Below are 22,256 nucleotides of genomic sequence, written 5' to 3' on the forward strand. Positions count from 1 at the left end.
CCTTTGGGAATCTGGTTTGGGAGACCTGCATGGAGTCTGCTGTGGGGCCATCTGGCAACCTCTGGGACCCAGCTTGAAGCAGCTGGCTGGCTTGGAATCAGCCTGCTCCCCGGGGTATGGTCCCCAAGGAACCCAGAGGAGGGAGGTGCAGACACTTGATGGGTTCTCACTGCTTTCTCCTCTTTCCAGTTTGAAGCAGGCCCTTACGGATGTGTCCTGCTCACCCTGTCGGCCATCCTGTCCAGATCCACAGAGCTGTGAGTATCTTCCCCACTTAGTTCCCAGAGCTGGGCTTATCTGTCTGGTCACTGCAGAGCACACAGTGGGTGCTCAGTGAACCTGGTGGAAAGGATAAACGGGGCAGTGAACTGGGGGATCAGTAGGCTAGTTGGGGAGAGAGCAGTTTCATCCTCTGTACACGTGGGCAGCACTACCTTCTCCTCCATCTCCCCACATGTACTGGGGGGTGCAGGGGACTCAGATCCAAAAGACTCCCCCTACACCCCCTCAAGAGCTCATAGCACCCCTGGGGTCCTAGCAGCACTGCAGTGGGTGAGTACTTGAGGGTGCACGAGGACTCCCCTGGATGTGTGCAGGGCTGGACAGTTGAGGCTGGCAGCTGGGAGATGACCAAGGGCCCTGTGGACATGCTGTAGGCCAAAGCAGTCCCAAAGGCTTCCAGGTTCGTGTCTAGAGCCAACTCTGAGGGGTACACCAGGGCCTTAGAGGCTGGGGGAGCAGGGAGGTTGGGTCCCCGACTGGTACTCTGGGCATCTCTGTCAAACTCAGGCTCCCAGGCTGCCTGAGAGCTGGAGCTCTTTCATCACCCCCATTCCCTGGGTGCTTTCTAGGCCTCTTTTCCATAGTTGTCACCTGAGCGTTGTGTCACCAGGGAGGGTACCAGATTAACAGCACATTAATAGGTTTGTAAAGTAGAATCGATTACCCCATCTACTTTCAAGCAGAGCGCAGACCCCAGAGGACATGGAGAGCTAGGGGGATAAATTTTCACTTGACGGGGTAGCAGGGTGTGTATGTTATTGGGGAAGATTTGAAAACAGCTCTGAGTAGGAGAGGTGGTAAGAGTAGCTATGGGGTGTCCAGACTGGCGGGGGGCCCGGCAGAAGGAGATGCTTGCTCCCTGATCCTGGGCCTGGGTGGGTCTTGTCCACCTTCCCCAGGCCTTGGGTGCCGGTGGGAGAACAGGGAGGCCAGAGCTCTGTAGCCTCGTGCTGCGGGCTGGCCTGCTGCTCACTGCTACTGACCTTATTAAATGCGTGTGTGTGCACTTTCTAATGGCATTTTTCTTCTAATCCTGCCATAATGATATGATTCATTCCTGGCTGGGCTCACGTGCACGGAGACCGTAAGCCGCTGCTCTGCGTTCTCCCCAGGCCTGGGTTTGCTAATCCCTGGGCTGACCGGTGTGTGGGGGACAATCTTGAGCTTCCTGACGGGAGGACCAGGCCTTTCTGCAGTCCTCTGGGCCCGTTTCCCCCTCTGCATGGGGGTCCCCTGACTCTGAGGGTTGAGGTCTCTGTGCTTAGAGTGTCTCTGCTGTTGGTTCCACTTGCCAGCCTGGAAGCTGGGCCCCCTGTTCACGCGCATGCTCCTTAGGGAGCTGCTCGTGCAGCCATGTCCATCTGAGGGGCTTTCAGGGCCCCCCCATCCAGACTCTGCTTCATGTTCTCCAGAGCTCCACCAGTGGGATGGCTTCTGCCACCTCCCCGCCCCACCCAACCAAGTCAGACCCCTAGGTGCCTGCCTCAGCTGTGGTACCTGTGGGGCATCTGTTTTGGGGTAGGCTGCCCCGCTGCACCAGCCCAACCTCATGCCCATGGGAAGGGACTGCCAGGCCCCTCCGCCTCCACCATGCACAGACACAGAAAGGGACATACACATACTCAGGCACACACATACACATGCAGACACACAGCACTGTGGGGTCCTCTTGGCCCCAGGGAGAGTATGTAAAGATGGTCTCTCCTGCTCACGGCCCCTGAGGACCTTCCGTGTGAACCGGAGGCCTGTGGTTCTGAAACCTTCCTGGGCAACTACAGCCATCCTGGCCCTTGCCTGCCAGGAGGACCTCACAGAGACCCGCTCAAGCATTGGCTCCAGCAGCGCATTGGCGGGGTTTGTCTTACTCCTGTGGCTCCCCTTTTCCTTCTCCTAAGTAAACAGCACAGAGAGCATTCTCATCAGAAGTAAGAAGGACAGCAGCCAGCATCTAGGAAGCTTCCTACCTGCCGGGTCCTTGGCTGTAACGTTTTACACGAGACGCGTTTAATCCGCACAGCAGTCCTGTTGGGTGGCAGTTGCCACCTCTGTCAGCATCTCTTTCAGATGAGAAAACGAGGCTCTGAGAGGCGAGTCAAGTGATTTGCCCGAGAGTTACACAGCTCACCTCGGGCAGCTGGGTCCCAGACAGGACTCTCTGGGTTTGTTGTTTAAGGACTTGAACTTGGGAGTAAAACAGACTTGGTTTCATGCCTGCCTCCATACAGCTTTGAGCCCGAGTTTCTTAACTCTGTAAAATGGGGCTGATAATTCTACCTCACGGGGTTAAATGAAGAAGTGCCTGTCGTGTGCCTGGCAGGTCTCCAGAGGGTGGAAGGTCTTGGATGGCGGCTGTGATTAGTCCCGTCCCATCCTACCTGTGCTCAGAGCCTCTCTTGTCCTGTGCTGTCCTGTCTTGCCCTCAGCCTTGGCTGGGTGCCTTGTGGTGTAGATCAGGCCATGGGGATGTCCTGCAAACGGGGGATGGGTCCTCCTTGCTGCCTGGAGACTCCTCTCTACAGAAATCCCGGTTCTGCAAACACTGCTTAAAAACCACAGGACCAGGCAAACCCAAGGGCCTCCCTGCTCTGGGGTTCAGATTTAGCTTTGCTGAATCCTTTGATACCATTTCAGGGTGATCTGGGGCATAAAGTGGGTAACCCAAAAGAGAGCGCAAGTCTCTCAAATCATATACATGGGGCATAATGCAGTAACCCAAAAGAGAGCACAAGTCTCTCAAATCATATGCTCTTCAGCCAGGAGAAGCGGAGCAGGGATGGCTGGGAAACACACCAAGTTCTTCACAAACATAGTGTGAGTCTGTGTGCGTGTGTGGCCGGATGTGTGTGGATGAGAGATGAGTGAGTCTGGAGGCCCGGGTGTGAGATGATGTGGGTGTGGGTGATTGTATCTGAGACTGGGAAGGGTAACTTGATTGTGTGTGTGAGGAAGTGTGAGTGTGACCGAGAGCACAGCTGACCCTCCTCCTAGCAAGGCTCTGAGATGCATGTCTGAGTCCCAGGGGGGGCTGTCACCCCAGAGTCATTTCCTCGTGTCCGTGGGCTGTCCCCAGTGCTGGGTGGAGCCAGGGTGAAGGTACCATGGACAGACAGATGCAGCAGGGTGCAGCCTGCCCCCTTCACCCCCAGAGGCTGAAAGAACCGCAGCAAAGCTGGCCTTTGAGTTTTGTTTACTCCAGGCTGAGTGCAAAGCCTTCAGAAGGCTTTATTATTTTTCTGCTTGATTTCAAGCCATCTATTTTCTTTCCTAAGATCTCGAGTTGCTTACAGTAAATCTCATGCAGGCTTTCATGTTCGCCTAGCCCCCCTGCTTTCCAAACCGCCTGGCCCAGAACTTTCCCCAGCATATTCTCAGAAACCCCAAAGATGCTCAGGGTTGGGGGGTCAAGGTCAGCTCCATGCCAGGCCTACAGAGCACAGCGCAGGGGTGTGCCAGCCCCTCGGCACAGGGAGGGCTCGGGCAACGCCTCTTGGGTGACTTAGGCCCAGGGGGTGGGGGGAGATGGCTTGTGAAGAAAACCTTTTCATTCAGTAGACCTTTGGCATTCATTACAGTGGCAACTTTGGATGCCCAAGGGCAGTCTTGAAAGTTCAGAAGAGGCAGTACTTTGTCATTTGCTGAAGTAATTTTTGGGCAGCACAAGCCAGGCACTGAGGGTGTGGAGCAGCCCCCACGCCATGTGGCTCTGTGTTCTTTGTAACCGTCTCCAACACAGTGAAAACAGCAATGCCGTGAAACAGCCTGGAACTGAAGGCCAGCCATGAGTGCCGGTTAGGCAAAGGCAAGTGACAGAAAGGCAGTTCTTACCATAAGCAGAACACTATTAATTGATTCATGTCACACCCAGGGCTTTGGGAGTGGCTGGATCTAGAAACCCAAACAGTGTCTTTGGGACTGCGTGTCCTCCCTTCTGTCTCTTCACTCTTCCTCCCTGTGTCTCTGCCATGTTCCCAGGGGAGCCTCCTGCATGGTGGGCTCCAGGGAGCCTTTTCACTGGCACCCCTCAGCCTACAGGGAGCTGTGTCATGTCCCCACTTCTGATACCTAATAGTGGCCAGGCCTGGGCTGCACCTATTGTGGGGCACGTGAACTCAGGGAGCTGCCCCCGAAGGTGGTCAACCCCTCCTCCCCCTGCCCAGACCCACCACACTGGCTGGGGAAGGGATCAGGAAGGGATGGGTTGTATGGCGAGGAACTTGAGGTGTGGGGCATATCCAAGAGCTGGAGGGGGCTTGAGCTTGGGGGTGGGTTACATCTGGGCCCGGCAGGACACCCTCAGAGATGGAGAGAAGCAGCAGCGAAGCTTCCGGTCTGGCTCAGGGCGGCTGGGCTGGCTGGTGGCTGGTGACATAGGGATTTGAACAGAGGGCTGTTCTGGTTGAGAATCACAGGATCTTGGTGGCCCCAGATGTGCTGTCCTGGTGGGAAGGGATAGACAAGATTCTCATCAGCGTTCTCCTCCACCCTCCTGTTGCACCCCCTAAACCCGAGCCCAGGAAGGGAGGTGCACACAGGACCGCCCAGACTGCATGCCCTGACTCCACCCTGAATGGAGCCTCGCCTCTCTCCCCTGTCTCTTCCAGGTGGGACACGGAGACCAAGCAAAATGGTTAATGGCCCTCCTTCCTAACATGGCAAGTTCTTTTGACTATAGGTGGGAGACTGGACGAGAGGAACTTTCTCAATGAACAGGTCACCTTTAACCTGGATTTGAATTCCAGTGGAGGCCATATTTGAAGGCAAAAGGAAAAGAGGATGGCAGAGGACGAGATGGTTAGATGGCATCACCAACTCAGTGGACATGAGTTTGAGCAAGCTCCGGGAGATAGTGAAGGACAGTGAAGTCTGGCATGCTGTTGTCCATGGGGTCACAGAGTTGGACAAGACCTAGCGACTGCTAACAACAGCAAAGGAGGAGGGGTAGTGAGTGCTTTCAGCGGTTGCATCTGAAGACAGACAGAGCCCGGGGGCTGGATGCAGAGAAGGGTGACCAAGCCCAGACCACCCCAGGGTTAGTGGCAGAGCTGGGAGGGTCTCTTGATGCCCAGTGCACCCAGCAGCCCTACCCACTGACCCTAGGGCTACACCTGCTTGTTCCACGAAGGGCTTGCTCAGATGCCTGGGTAGAGAGGACTGGCCTCAGGAGGAGAAAGAGACCATTTACTTTTGGAAGGAATCTCCTGTTCCAGTATAGCTTCAGCTGCTTGGGTGGGAAGCATGTTTCCGCCTGCCTCTGACCACAGCCTAGGACCCCACTTGCAGAGGCTGTTCCATAAGATGGATATGGGCAGGCTCACATCATTTGGGGTCCATCTGCTGTGCACCTGCAGGGTTAGGGCCCAGTTCTGGGTGCTGTGGGGCTGGACGGACAGTGTCACCCTGACCCTCCAAGTCCTTGCTGCTTGGAGGAGCAAGGCTGGCACCCAGAAAGCAGTGGGTATGGGGGTGGCACTCTTTGGAAGGGGGTATCCACAGAGAGATGGGGCATCTCTCTCCTGGATCATGGGAGGTGTCTCTTTATGGAGGAGATGACATATAGCAGAGCTTGAGGGCTTCATTGGAAGGGTCGTGGCAGGCAGCAAGGATAAAGCGGTGACGGCCAGCTGAGAGGTCTTCAGGGAATGGTTCCTCCAGGTGTGGTTGGAAGGAAGGTGTGGGCACGTGGGGGGCAGACCAGGAGCGGTGAGGGGGGAAAGGGATGGGGAGGGAAGGGCTTGGACATCTCTGTTTTCTCTTTCTTCATTTAGGTCCGTCCCTCTCTCTCCATCCCCGTACCTTGCCCTGTTCCTGGGTCCCTGTCTAGCCCGTTCCTCTTTAGGGCCCCTGCCGGCAGAATGGAAATAGCACCTGTTCCCTCCCATCTGGGGAGCTGTCTGGGGTTTGCAAGTCTTTTTTATGGGCTCATCCCTTATCGCAACAACCCTTTGAGGTGGTTATTGTTATCCCTGTCAGAGGATGCCATACTGAAGGCTCACAGGGAGAAAACAATTTACCAAAGGTCACATCACAGGTGGCAGAGGGGACCTGGCACCCAGATGTTCTGACTCATTGTCAATTCCCTGTCAACCTTCCTGAGAAAACAGCCAGTATCCACCACATCCAGATCCTTTTTAGATGTCCATGGCCACAGTTCAGTCACTGGGAGTGGAGCCTCCATCTATTCTGGGTTCTTGGCCGTGATACGAATAGTCGAAGTTCCAGGAATCGTGGCCGCTCAGTCATTGTTATTTTTTTTGTTGTTGTTGTTATGGCTGTTATCATAGGAAAAAGGAAGTGACATTTCCCAAATGTCAAGTGCTTTATATAGTTCATCTCATCCAGTTCTCACAGCAATTCTGTAATAGAAAAAGGTGTCTTCATACCCATTTTGCAGGTGGGGAAACTGAGGCTCAGAGAGGGCAGTAATCCCAGCGTCCCTGAGTTGAGAGCCCAGGTTCTCTTAGTTGTTCCACAACTGTCCTTTCACTGTTGATGTTGCCCTCAGGAGTCAATAGACGTCCCCGCAATAGGTGATGGTTTCTGGAGGCCACTGCAGGTGGCCGGGAGTGCAGTGGACGGTGCCTTATCTGGGGGAAGTTCTCCTGGGAGGGATAGGCAGGAGCTGGCCCAGTGGGGTCTGGGGGTGCCCTGGGCCTGGCGCCCCAGAGGTCAGGTGGAGGGAAGGAGGCTGGTGAGGTCCTCCTGCTAAAAATAGTTGGTTAATTACCAACTATTTTTAGGCATGATGTTTTAAATATCAGAGTCGTGGATCAGACACACTTGTTCACATCCTGGAAGGTCCCCGGAGACCTTTCTGCTCCAGGCCTCTGGTTTTATAAATGAAGACACAGGCTGAGAGCGAGGCAGTGACTTGCCCGAGGTCACCCAGCCAGGCCGGGACCCCACTGACCCCGCCTCTCGTGGATTCTGATTTTAGGTGAATTTTGGCTGTAGACCAGAACCCTATTTCTCGGCCACTTGGGCGTATCCTTCTTATTCAGAAACTTCTGCACAAAATGCCCAGATTCACACGTTCACTCGTGTGTTGGGTAGGCTTTAGAGTGAAGGGATAAGCTGTGTCTCAGCCAGGGAGGGTGGCGACCAGCAGTGGGGTTGCAGGGCTCCCGTGCCTGCCTGGAGCTGGCCGACTGGGCTGACTGCTCTCATGGGTTTCAGGCTGCACTGTGTGATGTTGGTTTTAGGTCAGGGACACAGTCCTGGCCTGCTGACTCTGTATGACCCCAAGTCTCTTCACTTTCTGTATCTCAGTTACCCCATCATCACGGAAATGGTGGTTCTTGCCTGCTGGCCTCCAAGGCTTTAGGGAGGACTTTCAGGTGTTCCTGAAAGTGTCAGAGACCTCAGACCCTGCAGGTCCGAGGCTTGTGCACTGGAAGCTGCTCAGAGATAGAACCTTTGTCCCTCCAGGCCCTGTGCTGGAGGGAGGATTGGACAGAGCCAGTGGAGCTCTCAGACCAGCTTCAGCCTGAGAGTGAGCTGGCACCTGTCACTATCTCTGGGCCAGCTGCATCCTTTCTCTGGCCATTCATTCTCCCATCTGCACAATGCTGGGCCCTGGGGAATGTGCCAGCCCTGATGCCCTCTTTGTTCTGTTTCTTGGTGCAGAGCAGCATCTCAGGACCTCCCGACATAGGCAGAGCTGGGAGAAACCGTTTTTGCTGACACCCTGGGCAGAGCCCCCTCCTCTGTCAGCAGGTGGCCTGGACACCCCCAGGGTTGGGCCATTACCCCAGACCATTGATCCAGGTTCTGGCCCTTGGCTTCCAGAATGCTGAGGAGGTTGGTGGCAGGGCAATTAGAGCCAAGCCCCTCCTCGTAAGTTTCCATGCCTTCGGCAGGTCCGCTCAGGCTCCCACCACTTTGTGCTTCCTGCAATCTAAAATCCAGGCAAGTTCGTGTTCCTTGAGGGGGTCCCCAGTACAGGACAGTCTCAGGAGACAGACTTCATAGGCCCTGACTCCTCCTGGCTCCTGTCACCCAGTCTGGTGCCTGGGTCCTTGGGCTCTGCAGAACTCCCCTGGGTCCAGTGTTGTCTAGCCCCCAGGAGGACCATGGAAGTAATAAGCTGCTCATTAGACTGGAATGGTGGTCAGTCCTAGGGGAGGGCCCATTGCAACTCGAAGCTCAGAAGCTCAGAAGGTAGGGACCCTAGAGCCCTGCAGCAACCACCCCCCCCAACTGATTCAGCCCCTACTCCTGGGACACTGCCTGGCCTTGCGCAAAGCCCCTCATCTTACCAAAGGGGAGACTGAGACCCGGAGAGGGGAGGTCTGTGGCCCCACAGTGAACGGGGGCTAGAACTCAGGCCTGGTGCTGGCCCTGCCATGTGAATTGCCTCATCTCTGGGCAGAGCAGAAGCTGCTGTTTCTTTGCTCCGAGACTCCTCACATTCAGCTCTCCAGGGATTTCCCCTTGAGGGAGGTCTGGGCATCTAGATTTGCCAAAGTTGTAAATCTCTTAAGCCATAAGCTGCTCCTTGGCGTCTCCCAAACACCCCGATATGAAATACAGATGTTCCTCCCTTTTAATATCTGAGTCTACTTCTAAATTTCCCATCATGTTTGCACCTAAGGATGCAATTACCATTTCCTCCCATTGTCCTCGCTGCCCGTCCCTCTGCTCTCAGCTGACGCAGGCGCTCAGCCCTGCTGGGTGAACAGGAGACTGTGAGACTATGAAGATCAGACTGCTTCTGAAAGCTTCGGGGCGGCTCGGGGCCAGCGATGCTTATCAGTCTACCCAGGGCCCCTCTGAGCTTATTTTCTTCCCTTCAGAAGATGCCTGTGTATGCCACGAGGAGTATTTCCATCAATTCTTCTGCCTGAGCCAGCACCAGCTGCACGCCACCCTTGGCCATTTGTCCCCCCGTCCTCCCAGCTGGCTCCTTCCAGGCTTGCTGGGCCACGTCTGGTGGGCCAGCCTCCAGGCCCCTTCCGACGGACCCCCACCTCAGCGGTTTTCGGCTGGGCCCTGCAGTGCTAACCCAGGGCTGTGTGGACCATGGACCATCCCGTTTGACCACAGTTAGTAAAAACCACAAGAAAGGGTTCCTCTCGTGGAGTCATGGAGCTGGGGTGTCTAAGGTGGAACCAGGGTGTATGTTTTAGGTTTATGGACTTATGACAGGTCTTAGATTTAAAGCATGAAACCGAGGCCAGGTTTTTCTTCTCTTCCACTGTAAGGAAAAACAAACGTCATGGTTACTTGGCTCTTCCTACCTCTGGGCTACCTCTTGGCACTCTCTTTGGGGTGGGGATGTAGGGGGCAGGCCAGGCCATGGCCCGTGCTGGGTGGGCAGCTATAGGGGGAGCCAGCTCCCTGGCCTCACATAACACCCCTACCCCCGGTGTTAACCTCTGAGCTTCTTTCCAGGTCTATAAAAGCTCAGTCATGTCTGACTCTTTACAGCCCCATGGACTGTAGTCTGCCAGGCTCCTCTGTCTATGGAATTTTCCAGGCAAGAATACTAGAGCAGGTTGGCATTTCCTACTCCAGGGGATCTTCCTGACCCAGGGATCAAACCTACATCTCTCACGTGTCCTGCATTGGCAGGTGGATTCTTTACCACTACCGCCACCTGGGAAGCCCTTCCATTCTATAAAATATAGTAATTGCCATTTCCCCCAGTGGCTGGAGGTTTGAAAGGCTGTCCTCTATAAGTGCAGTCTGTGGCGGGGAGCTCCTTTCTTACTACCCATCCCACAGCTCTGTTGAGCAACAGTGCTTTGTGTCCTGAGGGATTTACTTTGGGGTAAAAGGAGTACTGTCTTCATGGTGAGCTTTGCATACATTACGATGGTTTTGAGATTTAGGGGCAAGGGGCTCGCCTCCTAGTGCCGACCTCACATGTGACAAGGCCACTGCTGCCATGACTCTGCGTTGTTCTGGCCCCCAGTAGCATACAGTCCCGGAAACCTCTTCCTTTCAATTTGATGGGTTTCTTTTGGCAAAGCTGCTTTTCACCTTGTGCCTTTGCGGGCGCACCCATTCTGAAGGTGGAGCCACAGGGGTGACGTGGGGCGAGGGGAACACAGGCCACTGAGACTGGCAGCTAGATCCCCCTCCAGCGCCGTCACGCATAAGCTGAGTGTCCTGGGCAAGTCAGTTCTTGGAACCTTGGTTTTCTTTCAGGATTTAGGAAACAATGATTATACTCGGCCTGATACAGAGTTTGTGCCCAGGTGGCGGTAGCTGTTGTTTTTGGACTCAAGGAGGCATTCGGGGCCATTCCTCCTATTTAACTGACTTGTAGACTGAGGACAGGGCTGGGGATGTCCAGCCCCCACTATCAGTAACTGACAGAGTGTGAATGCAGGGCGTGGATTCCAAACCCAGGGCCCTTTCTGCTGTGGCATGCATCTATCACCAACCTCTGGTTGTCCACAAAGGGCCCGATGAAGCCAGAGTGGAGGCCGTTGCCCAGAGCAGAGTGAGTCCCAGGCTCTGGCCCCGGGGTGGGCACAGAGCTCAGAAACTTGGGCTCCTGACAAAGCCAGAGTCCTGGGCCTCAGCCTGGAACCCAAGGGGAGCCCCAGCCATCCTTGAGGTTTGCCCGGCAGCCCGAGTCAGGCAGACACGTGCTAACAGCCCTTTCTTCTTGCTCTCCAGTGTCCGCCAGGACTTCGACGTCCCCACCAGCCACCTGATTGGAGCACACGGATACTGCACGCAGGTCAGTGGGGAGGGTGGTAGGGTGTGGGACAGCCTAGCACGTCTTTCCTTTCCTCTTCCTTTCTGTCTTTGCTCCTGTTAGCTCTCCCCGAGCAGCTTTCAGGTTCTGCTGGGCTTCCTCATCACAGAGACCTAGAAACGGAATTCAGGTTAGCTTCTGGTTCTGGGCTTTGCTGTGCCCAATATGTGTGCCTGGAGCTGCAGAAGGTGCCAAAGAGACAGACCCAAGCACTGCCCAGCCAAGAGCCCTGGTATGGACAAGGGGCCCAGGTCCAGCTGTGGCGACGACGGCCCTGGCCCCCTGCATTTGTACAGGATATTGTCTTTAGGACCACCCTCCCCTCTGCATCTTCACAGAGGGGCCCTCCAGGGGCCTTGTGGAGAGCAGGGCTCCCTTAGCACAACTGCTTGTCTTCAATCCTCCCAGTCTCCCGATGATGCAAGGAAAAGGATCTGTTTAAGATCCTATCATGGCAAGCACTTCCCTGGAAGTCCAGTGGTTGAGAATCCACGCTTCCATTGCAAGAGTCACAGGTTCTAATCCCTGGTTGAGGAACTAAGATTCCACGTGCAGCAAGGTGCGGCCAAAAAATAAATAAAAATAAATTTAAGATCCTGTCATCAGGCGTCAGGACTGGGAGCCAAATGCTACACCTGACTTCTGCCTGAGCTTTTCTCTGCAAGGCAAGGCCTCCCTGAGTGGCCGCCTGGCCATGGTTAAACCTGACCCTCAGTTCTCCTCTGGGGGCAGCGTGTGTAGCACAGACTGGGCTAGGTGGAGCTTCTCTGCCTGCTGGGCCCACAAAGGACCCAGCTGTCCTAGGGGTCCTGGCTCACGCATGCCAGTCCTGAAAACATACCTAGGCACTACGCAAGGGCTAGTTCAGGGCCTGTGGTTTGTCTCAGGCACCCAAGGAGATGTGAGGTTGGCTGTTGCCCAGCCCCCAGAGAAAGGTTTCAGGCTGAGCGACCACCAGGAGTGGTCTAGCCCACTCTGGGTGCCTGTCCTCCCTGTGGGAGCTTCTCCACGCAGGCAGAGAGCAATGTGACCCAGGGGAGGTCACTTAAGCAGCATACAGAGGATATAGAACAGAGCCTGGGCTGAATTCTGAGCCGTGTTGGCAGTTTCACTTGTGGCATGGGCTGGGACAATTTTCTTTCCCTCGCTGAACCTTGGTCTCCTCATTTGTAGAGTGAAACACTGGGACTAGATCAGTCTTCTTCTTCTTCTTTTAAGTATTTAAGTATTTATTTGGCTGCATCAGATCTCATTTGTGGCACACAGGCTCTTTAGTTAAGGTGCATAAGCTTAGGTGCCCTGTGGCATGTGGGATCTTAGTTCCCCAACCAGGGATTGAACCTAAGCCTCCGACATTGGAAGGTGGATTCGTAGCCACTGGACCACCAGGGAAATCCCTAGGTTAGTGCTTTTTGAACTTGGATGTGCACATGAATCCTGCAAAATCTTGTTGAAGAGTCGGCTCAGATTCGGCGGGCCTGGCCTGGGGTCCGAGGTTTTGAATTTGTCACAGGCTTCCAGGAAAGGCGATGCTGCTGGCCCACGGATGACACTGAGTGGTGAGGAGCCAGGTGATCACTAGGCTTTGCCACTGTGTGAGTTTTGAGACTAGGGTCAGGGAGCAGCCTATCACTGCTTCTCATTTTGAAAAGGCTTCCTGCTCTGAGGAAGGTTTTGGGATACCCCTCACATGGGGGTCAGGACCTGTTCTTCCCCTTGAAAACCATTTGGGAACACTTGAATGTGTCTGGAGAAGGCTGTGCCTTTCTTCGGCAGCCACTGCCCCCAAGGTGCAGTATCTCAGAGCAGACATTTCCTCCAAATTCCTTCTCGCTTCCTCTGCAAGAACACAATGAGGCCCCCTCGGCATCTCCCTTCAATAATGGCCCCTCTGCGGCCATCAGAGGGGCCTCTTTTACTACCTCTGGGCCAGGGAAACGTGTTGACGGAGAGATTTATTAAGCTGCGCATCGCTCTCACAATTCAGGGGAAAACACTTCTGTGAACTCTGCCCTCCAGAGTTGATGATGGGCAAGGGCTCTTACAGCTGTTCCCACGCACCACTGGGGAGATTCCTGCGGGCTGGCCTCAGACATGCAGCAGCCCTGGCAGGAGGTAGGTCAGACAGAAGGTCCTGCCCCAGCGCTGAGGCTGGGCTCATGCAACCTTCCTTAGTGGTGCAGCAGATACTTAAATGTTCCCTTCATCTTGTGTCTCTGGATGGCCAGATGGTCCCCTGAGGGTAACGAGTGAGGGGAGAGGGAAGGGACGCCAGAAAGGGAGCCGGAAAGTGAGGGCGGGAGTCTGGCTCTGTCGCTAAGCGGCTGTGTGGCCTGGGCAAATCCTCTCCCAGCGCTGAGCCTGATTCCCCATTCCTAACAGGAGGCTGGAGCCCTGGATGCTCTGCTCAGGGAAGGCCCTTGCAGCCACCCTGGCACAGGAGGCGCTGGCTGAGGGAGATGGTCAGGGAGTCATTGCTCCACGACTCTGGTGGTTCTGGGGTTGGCAGGTGCGCTGGGTTGTCAGGTGTGCAGGAGCTGAGTCCCAAGGCCATGCTGCTGACAGGGCCAGAGACAGAGCAGGAGCCCAGGCCGGGGCCCGCCTGCCCCCACCTCCCCGCCTCTACTGGCCTCTCCTCGCCCTCCTCCCTGAAAGACCCTGCCCTCACTGATGAAATCCTAGTACAGCCTGAATCTGAGTTTCTGGTGTCTCCCCATTGTCAGCTTCCTGACGTTGAGAACATGCTCTGGTTACGTAAGATGTTATCTGTGGGGGAAGCTGGGCGAAGGGTACACAGGAACCCTCTGTGCTATTTTTACAACTTCTTTTGACTCTCTAAAATTATTTCAAAGTTAAAAAGCTTATTAAGAAAAGAAAGTCCAACACTTTAGGACCCACCCAAATGTCGCTTCTCCACAAAGCGTCTCTGACTCAGTCATGTGGTCCCGCGTCCGTGTGGCCATGAGTGCTCTGTGCACACATTTTTTACAGCTCTGGTCACTTCCTACATTGTTCTTCAGGCATGCAGGTCCATACCTGATCCTCCCTACTCTAGACCCGGACGCTGGAGGTCAGGAGCCACTCTTTCCCTCCATCAGGAACACCGCCCCCTGCCCCTCAACGGGGTCCTGGGTGCAGCTGATGCTCAGTGACTGTGGAGTACGGACGGATGAGTTCCCAGAGTCGCTTTGATGAGCAGAGCTGGCAACTTCCCAGAGGGCTCGGGGGAGTGCTGGGTGCGGCCCCTCTGATGTCAGGCTCTCGCTCTCCTTGCTTTCTTCCTTCCTTCTCTTCCCTTTTTCTCTTGTTCCCCGCTTCACCTTGACAAGCCTTTCCCCTTTCTCTCACCAACAGGAACTTGTCAATCTGCTCCTGACCGGGAAGGCTGTGTCCAATGTTTTCAACGACGTGGTGGAGCTGGATTCTGGGAACGGGGACGTCACGCTCCTCAAAGGCATCTCCACACGCAGCGACATAGGCTTCCTGTCCCTCTTTGAGCACTACAATGTGTGCCAGGTACCCTCAGAGAGCTCGGGGCCCAGAGACCCAGGAGCCCAGCTCCTGGGACCCTCAGGAAGGAGGGAGAAGGAGAGCTCAACTCCAGGTCCTGGGACCGGGGTCCAGTCTCAATCACAGAGGCTCCAGGAAAAGTGCGGCTTCCCTGCCATCCAAGGTTCACACCCACAGTCAGCAGACACCCGGAAAGGGACTTCAGGGGATTTGTAGCGTGGCTGTGCGTCAGAACGGCCGCAGTTGTCATGTGTGTCTGTGGGCCAGGGGGTCTTCTCCAGTGATCAGGACCTGAGGTCTTGGGCCCCATGTTAGATTCCTAGAGCTGTCTCAACAAAGCGTCACAAGCCGGGTGGCTTAAAACCTCAGAATGTGGTGTTTCATGGCTCTGGAGGACAAGTTCTCCTAATCCAAGTCCAGAATCAAGGTGTTGACAGGGCCATGCTCCTCCTGAAATCCACAAGGAGAATCCTTCCTCGTCCCTTATAGTGTTTGATGTTTTCCAGCGATCCCTGGTGATCCTTGGCTTGTAGAGGTGTCACTACAGTCTCTGCCTCCAGTGTCACACGGCCATCTCCTCCCTCAGCTTCTCCTTCTAAGCAGACAGTCATGTGGATTGCGGGCCCACTGTACTCCACTAACCTCATCCTAGCTAAGTAACCTATAGCAGTCCTGTTTCCCAATAAAGCCACATGCTGAGGTACAGGGGGCTAGAACTTCAGCAGATCTTTTTTTGAGGGGACACAGTTCAATCGCAATAGGTCTCAGTCTGTTTGCAAGCGTTTTGGTCCCTCTACCTCCCCTCTCACTATAGCTGGAGTCTTAGAAAGGATGTGACCCCCAGGTGAAGCTGGGCAGAGGGTAGGGTGACAGTTATCTCTGGCAGCATGGGCAGAGGACCGCTGGGCCCTGTGTTCTTGTCCCTGCCTGCTGCCAAGCCTTCTCTGAGTCTCGGTCTTCCTGTTTTCAGGGAAGAATTGTTCTGTGGTCGATTTCGTGAAAGAGTTGCCCTGAGGGAATAGCAGGAGGTCTTTCTTCAATGACCAGACCCGCAGAGGTTCTTGGAGGGTCAGGATGAGGCCTCATAGATCTTATATCCCCAGAACCAGGGATGCAGAGACTGAGCCAAAGGGATGCTCAGAGCATGCCAGGTGGATGGGTATGTGGGGTAGCTCAATTTCATCATGGCCTTCCTGCGTGACCACATGTTCAAGTGTGCTGTCTCCATTGAACACCACTGTTTGGGTGGTCCCATCCCCAGATCCCCTCTCAGGGTGACCCCCCACCCGCACAGACAGGAAGCAACCCCGTGGGTTCCAAAGACTTGGGGAGTAAAGAATGAGTGACTCACTCTCAGATGTGCTGATGTCAGGAAAGCACCCAGGACTGCAGCCACGTGGTCCATGAGACGCACCAGGTACCCTGAGCCTTGGACCCTGTGTGGGCTCTGCAGGCATTCAGCCGAAATTCCACGGGCTGAGAGGTAATCTTGACCAGGCTCACAGAATCCCAAGGCTTACTAGGAGCCCTGATCTCACTTTTGGGTGGAGGGTGTTGGTCAAAATGTAAACTCTTTTCCTTTGGTCTGTTGGGGGTAATTGACAGGGACAGCAGTTGGGCGTCATCCTTTCCTTGGAGTAAAATGCTGATTGCAGAAAGTCAGATCCTACAATGATCCAAATCCTCAAATCTACATGGCACCCCCACCCCAGCCCCCACTGTTTGTTTGATTGGAGATGGGTGCTCTCTCTCTCTGAAACAAGGGGTGGTTTGCTCCTCTGCCTCGGGACAGCGGCCTTGCTAAAGAAGGAACCCTGGGCCTCTCTCCTTCTCCCCAGAGCTCTGTGAGGACCAGGCGTCTGAAGGAGAAGGTGGAGGCCTGGCAGTTGACCAGAGTGCTTTCATCTCCTGTAACTCCACCCTCCATCTTTTGGTTCTGAGTTCCCCAGAGAACTCATGATTAGCCACATCAAACAGAAGGAATCCAAGGAGGTTTAGCATGCAGGCCCAGACCTGGAACCAGAGCCAGGGCCCCCACTCAGCCTGGCCTGGTCTTTTCCAACAGGCAGCCCAGATGTTGTTATGGGGAAGATCTGGTATTTGGAGCAACCTAGAAATGATGTCCACAGCAGAGCTGTTCTGATAAGGCTGAAGCCTTTCTTTCATGTAGCTGGCAAAGCCAGGCCTGCCTTCACTCACAGCCCATCCCCAGGCTTCTCGGTGCAGCCTCTGGCTGGGAGCCCGAGTTCTGGGCCCTTTGAGGGTCTGTGGGGGGTGATAGGTCCTGTCAGGTGACCCACACTCCTCCCGTGCCCTGGGAGAAGCAGAGGCAACTCTGGGCCAAAAAATGCGCCCCTGTCATAAGTAACGAGCCCGTACCCTTCCCACTCCAGTCTGGCTGTGTCCTGTGGAACCTAATTTGTTCTCCATGACAACTGGACTGGCCTGGCCCATCTGACTTCCCCTTACTCCCTCCATCCTCAGGCTCAATGTGAAGGCTAGGCTGCACTGGGAAGACCAGCTCCTCCTGGCTCCCAGTGGCCATGGCGATGGGGGACTGACAGGCCAGGGAGGAAAGCACGGCACAGGGAATTTCACTTGAGGGCTTCCCCACGATCTGTAAGTCACGTTCATTGCTTGCCTTCATGGAGGGACCCGGGCAAAGACTGAGCTTGGCAGGGAGAGATCTGCCACCCTCCTCCCCTTTGTCCAGCTCCACAAACAGCACCATCTGCCCAGTTACTTGAGCCAAGAGTGCATCCAGTCCATCAAGAAGTCACGGGGCTCCCACCCTAAGTTGTTTCTCAAGTCCTCTTTCACCCCTGTCTGAGCCACCAGCCTCGCTGGTCTGAATACCTGTGTCAGCCCAGCTGGGCTCTGGCTCCTGTCCCCACCTCCTTCCAATCGGGCTCCTTCTCTGAAGCCAGTGTGATCTTTAGAAGAGTAGATTAATTGATCACATTATTCCATTGCTTAACAACCTTCCATGGATTCCCAGTCCTCTGAAACTGTTATGGGCTGAATCGTGTCTTCTCCCTGATCCTCAACACAGCATTGATTTGTTGAAGTCCTGGCTGGCAGTACCTTGGAATGTGACTATGCTTGGAGATAGGGCCATCAAAGAGGTAGCAAAGGGGAAAGAAGTCCGATGGTTGGGCCCAAATCCAGCTGACCAGTGTCCTTATAAGAAGAGGTTGGGACACAGGTACACGCTGAGGGCAGACCACTTGAAGACACGGGAAGAAGCTGTCCATCTTCATGCCAAGGAGAGGGGCCTCAGAAGAGACCACCCCATTGACATCTTGACCTGGGACCACCAGCCTTCAGAATTGTGAGAAAATTAATTTCTGTTGTTTGAGCTGCTCAGTCTGTGGAACTTTGTTACGCAACTCTAGCAAACTAATACAGAGACTATGTAGTCCAGACCTTGATCGATAAGGCCCTACATCCTGTCCCTGCTTTTCCCACCCTTCGTGTTTTGATGTCACTGTCACTTCTAAGAGGAAGCCTTCCCTAACCTCATCACTCTTATCTCAGTAGAGGTCTCCTCTTGTGGTCCCCTGCCCACCTTGTCATTCTCCATCACAAGAATCTTAATTCTTTGCTTCACAGGCCTCCTCTTGCTTTTACATATCCCATTTCATTGCTTTTGAGATGCAGACTTGCCCCACGCTTGAACACTTCTGAGATTTTGATGTATAGTGGCGGTTGATGATGCGTCCGGCTTTAACCGCCAGCCTGCGTTCTTTCTTAGTGACACACAACTAACGGTGACTCTGACGGCGTCTTAGATTCAGTGACACGTGGTGCGAATGTGTCTGTGTGGTTATTTGTTTACTGTCTCCACCTCATTCATGGGTAGCCCCGCAAGGGAAGGCTGTTCTGAGATCCTTCACCACTGATGCCTGGGACTGAAGTATAAGTCCCGTTGAAAGAATGCGATCCTTGGAGATGGCGGACTGTCACTTTGCCTGAAGTCAAACGTTGGTCCTTTTGAATTAGGGCTTTAAAGCTGGCAGTCCGTGAATGGGTTGGAGGCATTCACATACCTCTGTCCTGCAAAAGACGCAAGAATCCATTTAAAACTACAAGTTGACCCTTGAGCCACTCAGGGGTTAATCTGCATATAATTCGTCATAGGGCCTCCATATCCGCCATTCTTCTGCATCCAGAGTCAACCGGCCATGTAACACTGTAGTAGTTACTATTGAAAAATACCTATGTATGAGTGGACCCACACGGTTCAAGCCCACGTTGTTCAAGGGTCAACTGTAATCCCTGAAGATTGTGCTGCACGTTCACCCACTGGGGCCGTGCCGGGGGACGGGAAATGTGCCCCCACCCTCCTTCCTTGCCCCAGGCCTTTGGTCAGCTACCCTAGAATCCACAGGAAGCGAATTTCATCTTTGGAAAAAAGTCACCCAATTGGAAGGGGCTCCTGAATGAGAAAACTCATTTATAAATTCCCCGGGCAGCTTTTTTTGCCCTTAATCTTTTGACCATTGCTTAGATGGCAAGCTGCCCTTTTGTCCCTCTGCTGGAAAATTCAAGGTGGCTGATTCTGCAGACGCCGGTTCCTGGCAGGCTGCACGGCACTTTTTCCTGCAGTGAGCAAGCACTGGCTTCCCAGTCTGCAGGGCTCCCTGTTCGAGGTGATGCCCTCACCAGAAAAGCCTCTTTTAACTGGAACGGAAGCCAGGTTTGCAGTGGACTTTAGGCACGTCCAGCCACGTCCCTTAAGACAACGAATTCCCCACCCCCCTCACCAAGGAGGGAGCTCTGTAGTCACACTTTACTGTTCCCAGGGGTCTGAGGTGAGGGCCAAATAGGGAGTGGGCAGGGTGCTTGGATAATGAGAAAGTGAAGACTTCGTGCAGTTCACCCTGCTACCCTCTGTCGAAGGTTCACAAGCAGGCATTTCCCCAGAGCACAGCCTCTCTGGCCGAGACATGCCAGCTCCAGGTGGGCTTTGGGAGGCCCAGTCTTCTGGGACGGGCCCCGGAGAAAGTATGCCTATCTCCCCACTGGAAAAATAATTCCCATTCTTTCCTTAATCCACAGGCTGCGGCTGTAAATACCTGAGCGTGCAAACATCTCCCCGGGGCTGGTGGGGATTAGGCCGAATCAAGCCTGGCCCACTGCACGTACAGAACTGAAGCAGCCAGGGCTCAAGGTTGGGAATCACAGGTGACAGGGAGAGAGCATGTCCAAGTCTGGCCACCAAGGGGTGGGCCAGCCACGCATCTGAGTGGGGTGGGGGCCGGGCCCCGCCTCTCCCCTTTGCAGATCCAACAACAGGAGGGCCCTGACGTTGGTCCCAGGCATCTGCCTTGCCCGCAGCATTCCTCTACCATGAAGGTCCTCTGCTGGGGACTTTCCAAAGGACTTCCTCCTTGGGAACTTCCACCATCATTCTCCCCTTCCCTGCTTTTCCCTGATGCCTGCCATTCCCTCAAGGTCTCTGGACATTTGTCCTGGCATCACCCACTGATGCTCACCCAGAGGCCCTCCTTCCCTTCTCCCCCTGGCTCCAGCCCCACCTCTCTTCAAGCTGAATTCTTAGCTCACGTTCCATTTCAATCACCAGGACCTTCGGTCATCAAACGTTTGCTTGTGTCGACTGATACTCCCCGCACTGCTGCTAAGGGTATATAGTCCGTGCAAGAGGCAGGCAGACACGCTGTTGTAGGGCAGAGGGATGCGCTGTGGCAGAGGAGGGTGGGTACTTGGTACCTAGTTCCCACCCTCACCCCGGGAGCCAGAAGCGGGACGTGATGCGTGCTCTCTGACTGGGTTGTCCGGATGATGCAGGACCTGAAGGAGAAGGGAGGTGTACTCGTGGACAGGATGCAGGCCTGAGGCTTGCCCTGCTGGATTAGTTTGAGGACTGGTGAGAGGCCCTGTGTGGCTGCGGCTGGGCAGGGGAGGGTATAGGAAGAACCGGTTAGGAGGTCATTGATGGGGGCAGAGGGGCTGGACATGTGGGGGCCTTCGGTGGCAGGATGGGCAGCACCACATGCCAGCTTGCTACCAGAGATGAGGTGAGGGTGACACCTGCCTTTCAGGCTGGGGTATCTCCTTATGACTGTCTGTGGGGCAAAGGCCCTGGGAGGGATGGGCTCAGTGGGCAGGGACAGCCCTGTGTCAGTGAGCAGCATACACAGGCCGGGATCCCCCACAGGGCCTCGCTGAGGTCAGCCCAGGCCTGGGCTTGGACAGAAGATGCGCCAACCTGCTTCCCTGGGTGGCACATTGCATCGGGTATCCCCATCTGCTCCCTCTCCCTTGTCCAGGTGGGCTGCTTCTTGAAGACCCCGAGGTTCCCCATCTGGGTGGTGTGCAGCGAGAGCCACTTCAGCGTCCTCTTCAGCCAGCAGCTTGAGCTGCTGCGAGATTGGAGGGCTGAGCGGCTCTTCGACCTATACTACTATGACGGCCTGGCCAACCAGCAGGAGCAGATCCGGCTGACCGTCGGTGCGCCACCTCCCCACCCATCCTGTGCGACCGGGGAGCCTCCAGACTGGTCGGGGACGCCGGCCTTAGCACGCCCACTCAGGGCAGGCAGAGAACAATGCAGACTCAACTGCTGGGACTGGGGGGTCAGAGGGCAAGTAAGAGCAGTGCCTCCTGCAGGAGGGGGCCAGCACTGGGCCTTGAGAAATGGTGGGCTTAAAGGGTGGGAGGTGAGGGGGAGACTACATAGGAAAGAGCATCATGCCAGCAAGTTTGGGTTTTTATTCTCCAGGCAAAGGGGAGCTATGGAAAGTTTTGGAGCAAGGGGAGTGATAGGATGAGATATGTTTTTGGAAAAAACTATTCTGGTAGCTGAAGTGGAGCAGGAGGGTGGGGTAGAGACTGGAGATGGGAAGCCAGTGAGTAGGTTCTGTGGTATCTGGGTCAGAGCTGACGGGCAGGAACCAGGGAGGGTCCAAATGAGAGAAGAGCGGTAGCTGCCCGAGGACTCAGGTCCGAGGAGTCAGGTCCGAGGAGTAGGGTTGTTGATGCTGACCTCAGGTGAGCCCGGGCCTGGCTGATGACCGTGTGCCTCTCTCTCTCCCTCCCTCCCCAGACACCACCCAGACCGTCCCTGAGGACAGAGACAACGGCCTCGTCCCTCCCCTTGAGCTCTGCATCAGAACCAAGTGAGTCAGGCGCATCTCTGACTTCGGAGCCTTGCCTGAGTGGTGGTGGAGGGGTGGGGGGTGGGGTGCAGCAGTGGTGGGGGGTGGCCTATAGGAAGGAGAATGGGTTCTGGGTTGTCCCCCCCTAGGAGGGGTGTGTGTGCTGGGGAATGGAGGACCCCTACAGACCGGAAAGACTCAATGCTTGGTGCTGGTTCATATGTGACATTTTGTGGTCACTGGAGCCCAGGGAGAAGCGTGTGATTTGTGAGATGACATGTCTTCAGACAGCTTGTTAAATGCCCTGCGTCAGGTGGTGGGGGTGGTGAGTTGGTGCCTCTTGAGACCCCTCCTCATTCAAGGCAGCAGCTGCCAAATTTGGTGAGTACTGTTAGGTCCCAAGGAAGAGGAACAGGTGGGGTTACCTGGTGGTGTCGGGGGTGGGGTGGCGGGGCGCTTGACTAGGATCGGAAGCGAGGAAGACCTGGCCTGGCCAGGGCGTGCTCAGACACGGCCTCCTGGAGCAGCAACGCCTTTGCGCTGGCGAGGGGCGGCCCTGGGCCTTCTGCTGGTGCAGGTGGGGCCCTCTGAACACCCAGTGGAGGCACCCTGGAGCCGCCAAGGCAGTGGGTGTC

General features: G+C 55.1%; 1 protein-coding gene across 3 annotated transcripts in view; it reads left to right on the forward strand.

The window, feature by feature from the left end:
- MINDY4 (MINDY lysine 48 deubiquitinase 4) overlaps window positions 1-22,256 on the forward strand; it is a 120,145-nt gene that overhangs the window by 84,862 nt on the left and 13,027 nt on the right. For 2 of the 3 annotated variants that reach the window (XM_070369492.1, XM_005889141.2), the window contains 5 exons: window positions 190-257; window positions 10,909-10,972; window positions 14,345-14,506; window positions 20,794-20,974; window positions 21,570-21,642. In XM_070369492.1, coding sequence (XP_070225593.1) covers window positions 190-257; window positions 10,909-10,972; window positions 14,345-14,506; window positions 20,794-20,974; window positions 21,570-21,642 — 548 coding nt within the window. Of the gene's footprint in view, window positions 1-189; window positions 258-10,908; window positions 10,973-14,010; window positions 14,169-14,344; window positions 14,507-20,793; window positions 20,975-21,569; window positions 21,643-22,256 lie in introns of those variants that run through there. The other variant, XM_070369494.1, reaches the window with a different exon arrangement.

This window comes from Bos mutus, chromosome 4 (genome assembly GCF_027580195.1).
Source record: "Bos mutus isolate GX-2022 chromosome 4, NWIPB_WYAK_1.1, whole genome shotgun sequence".
NCBI classification, from domain to species: domain Eukaryota; kingdom Metazoa; phylum Chordata; class Mammalia; order Artiodactyla; family Bovidae; genus Bos; species Bos mutus.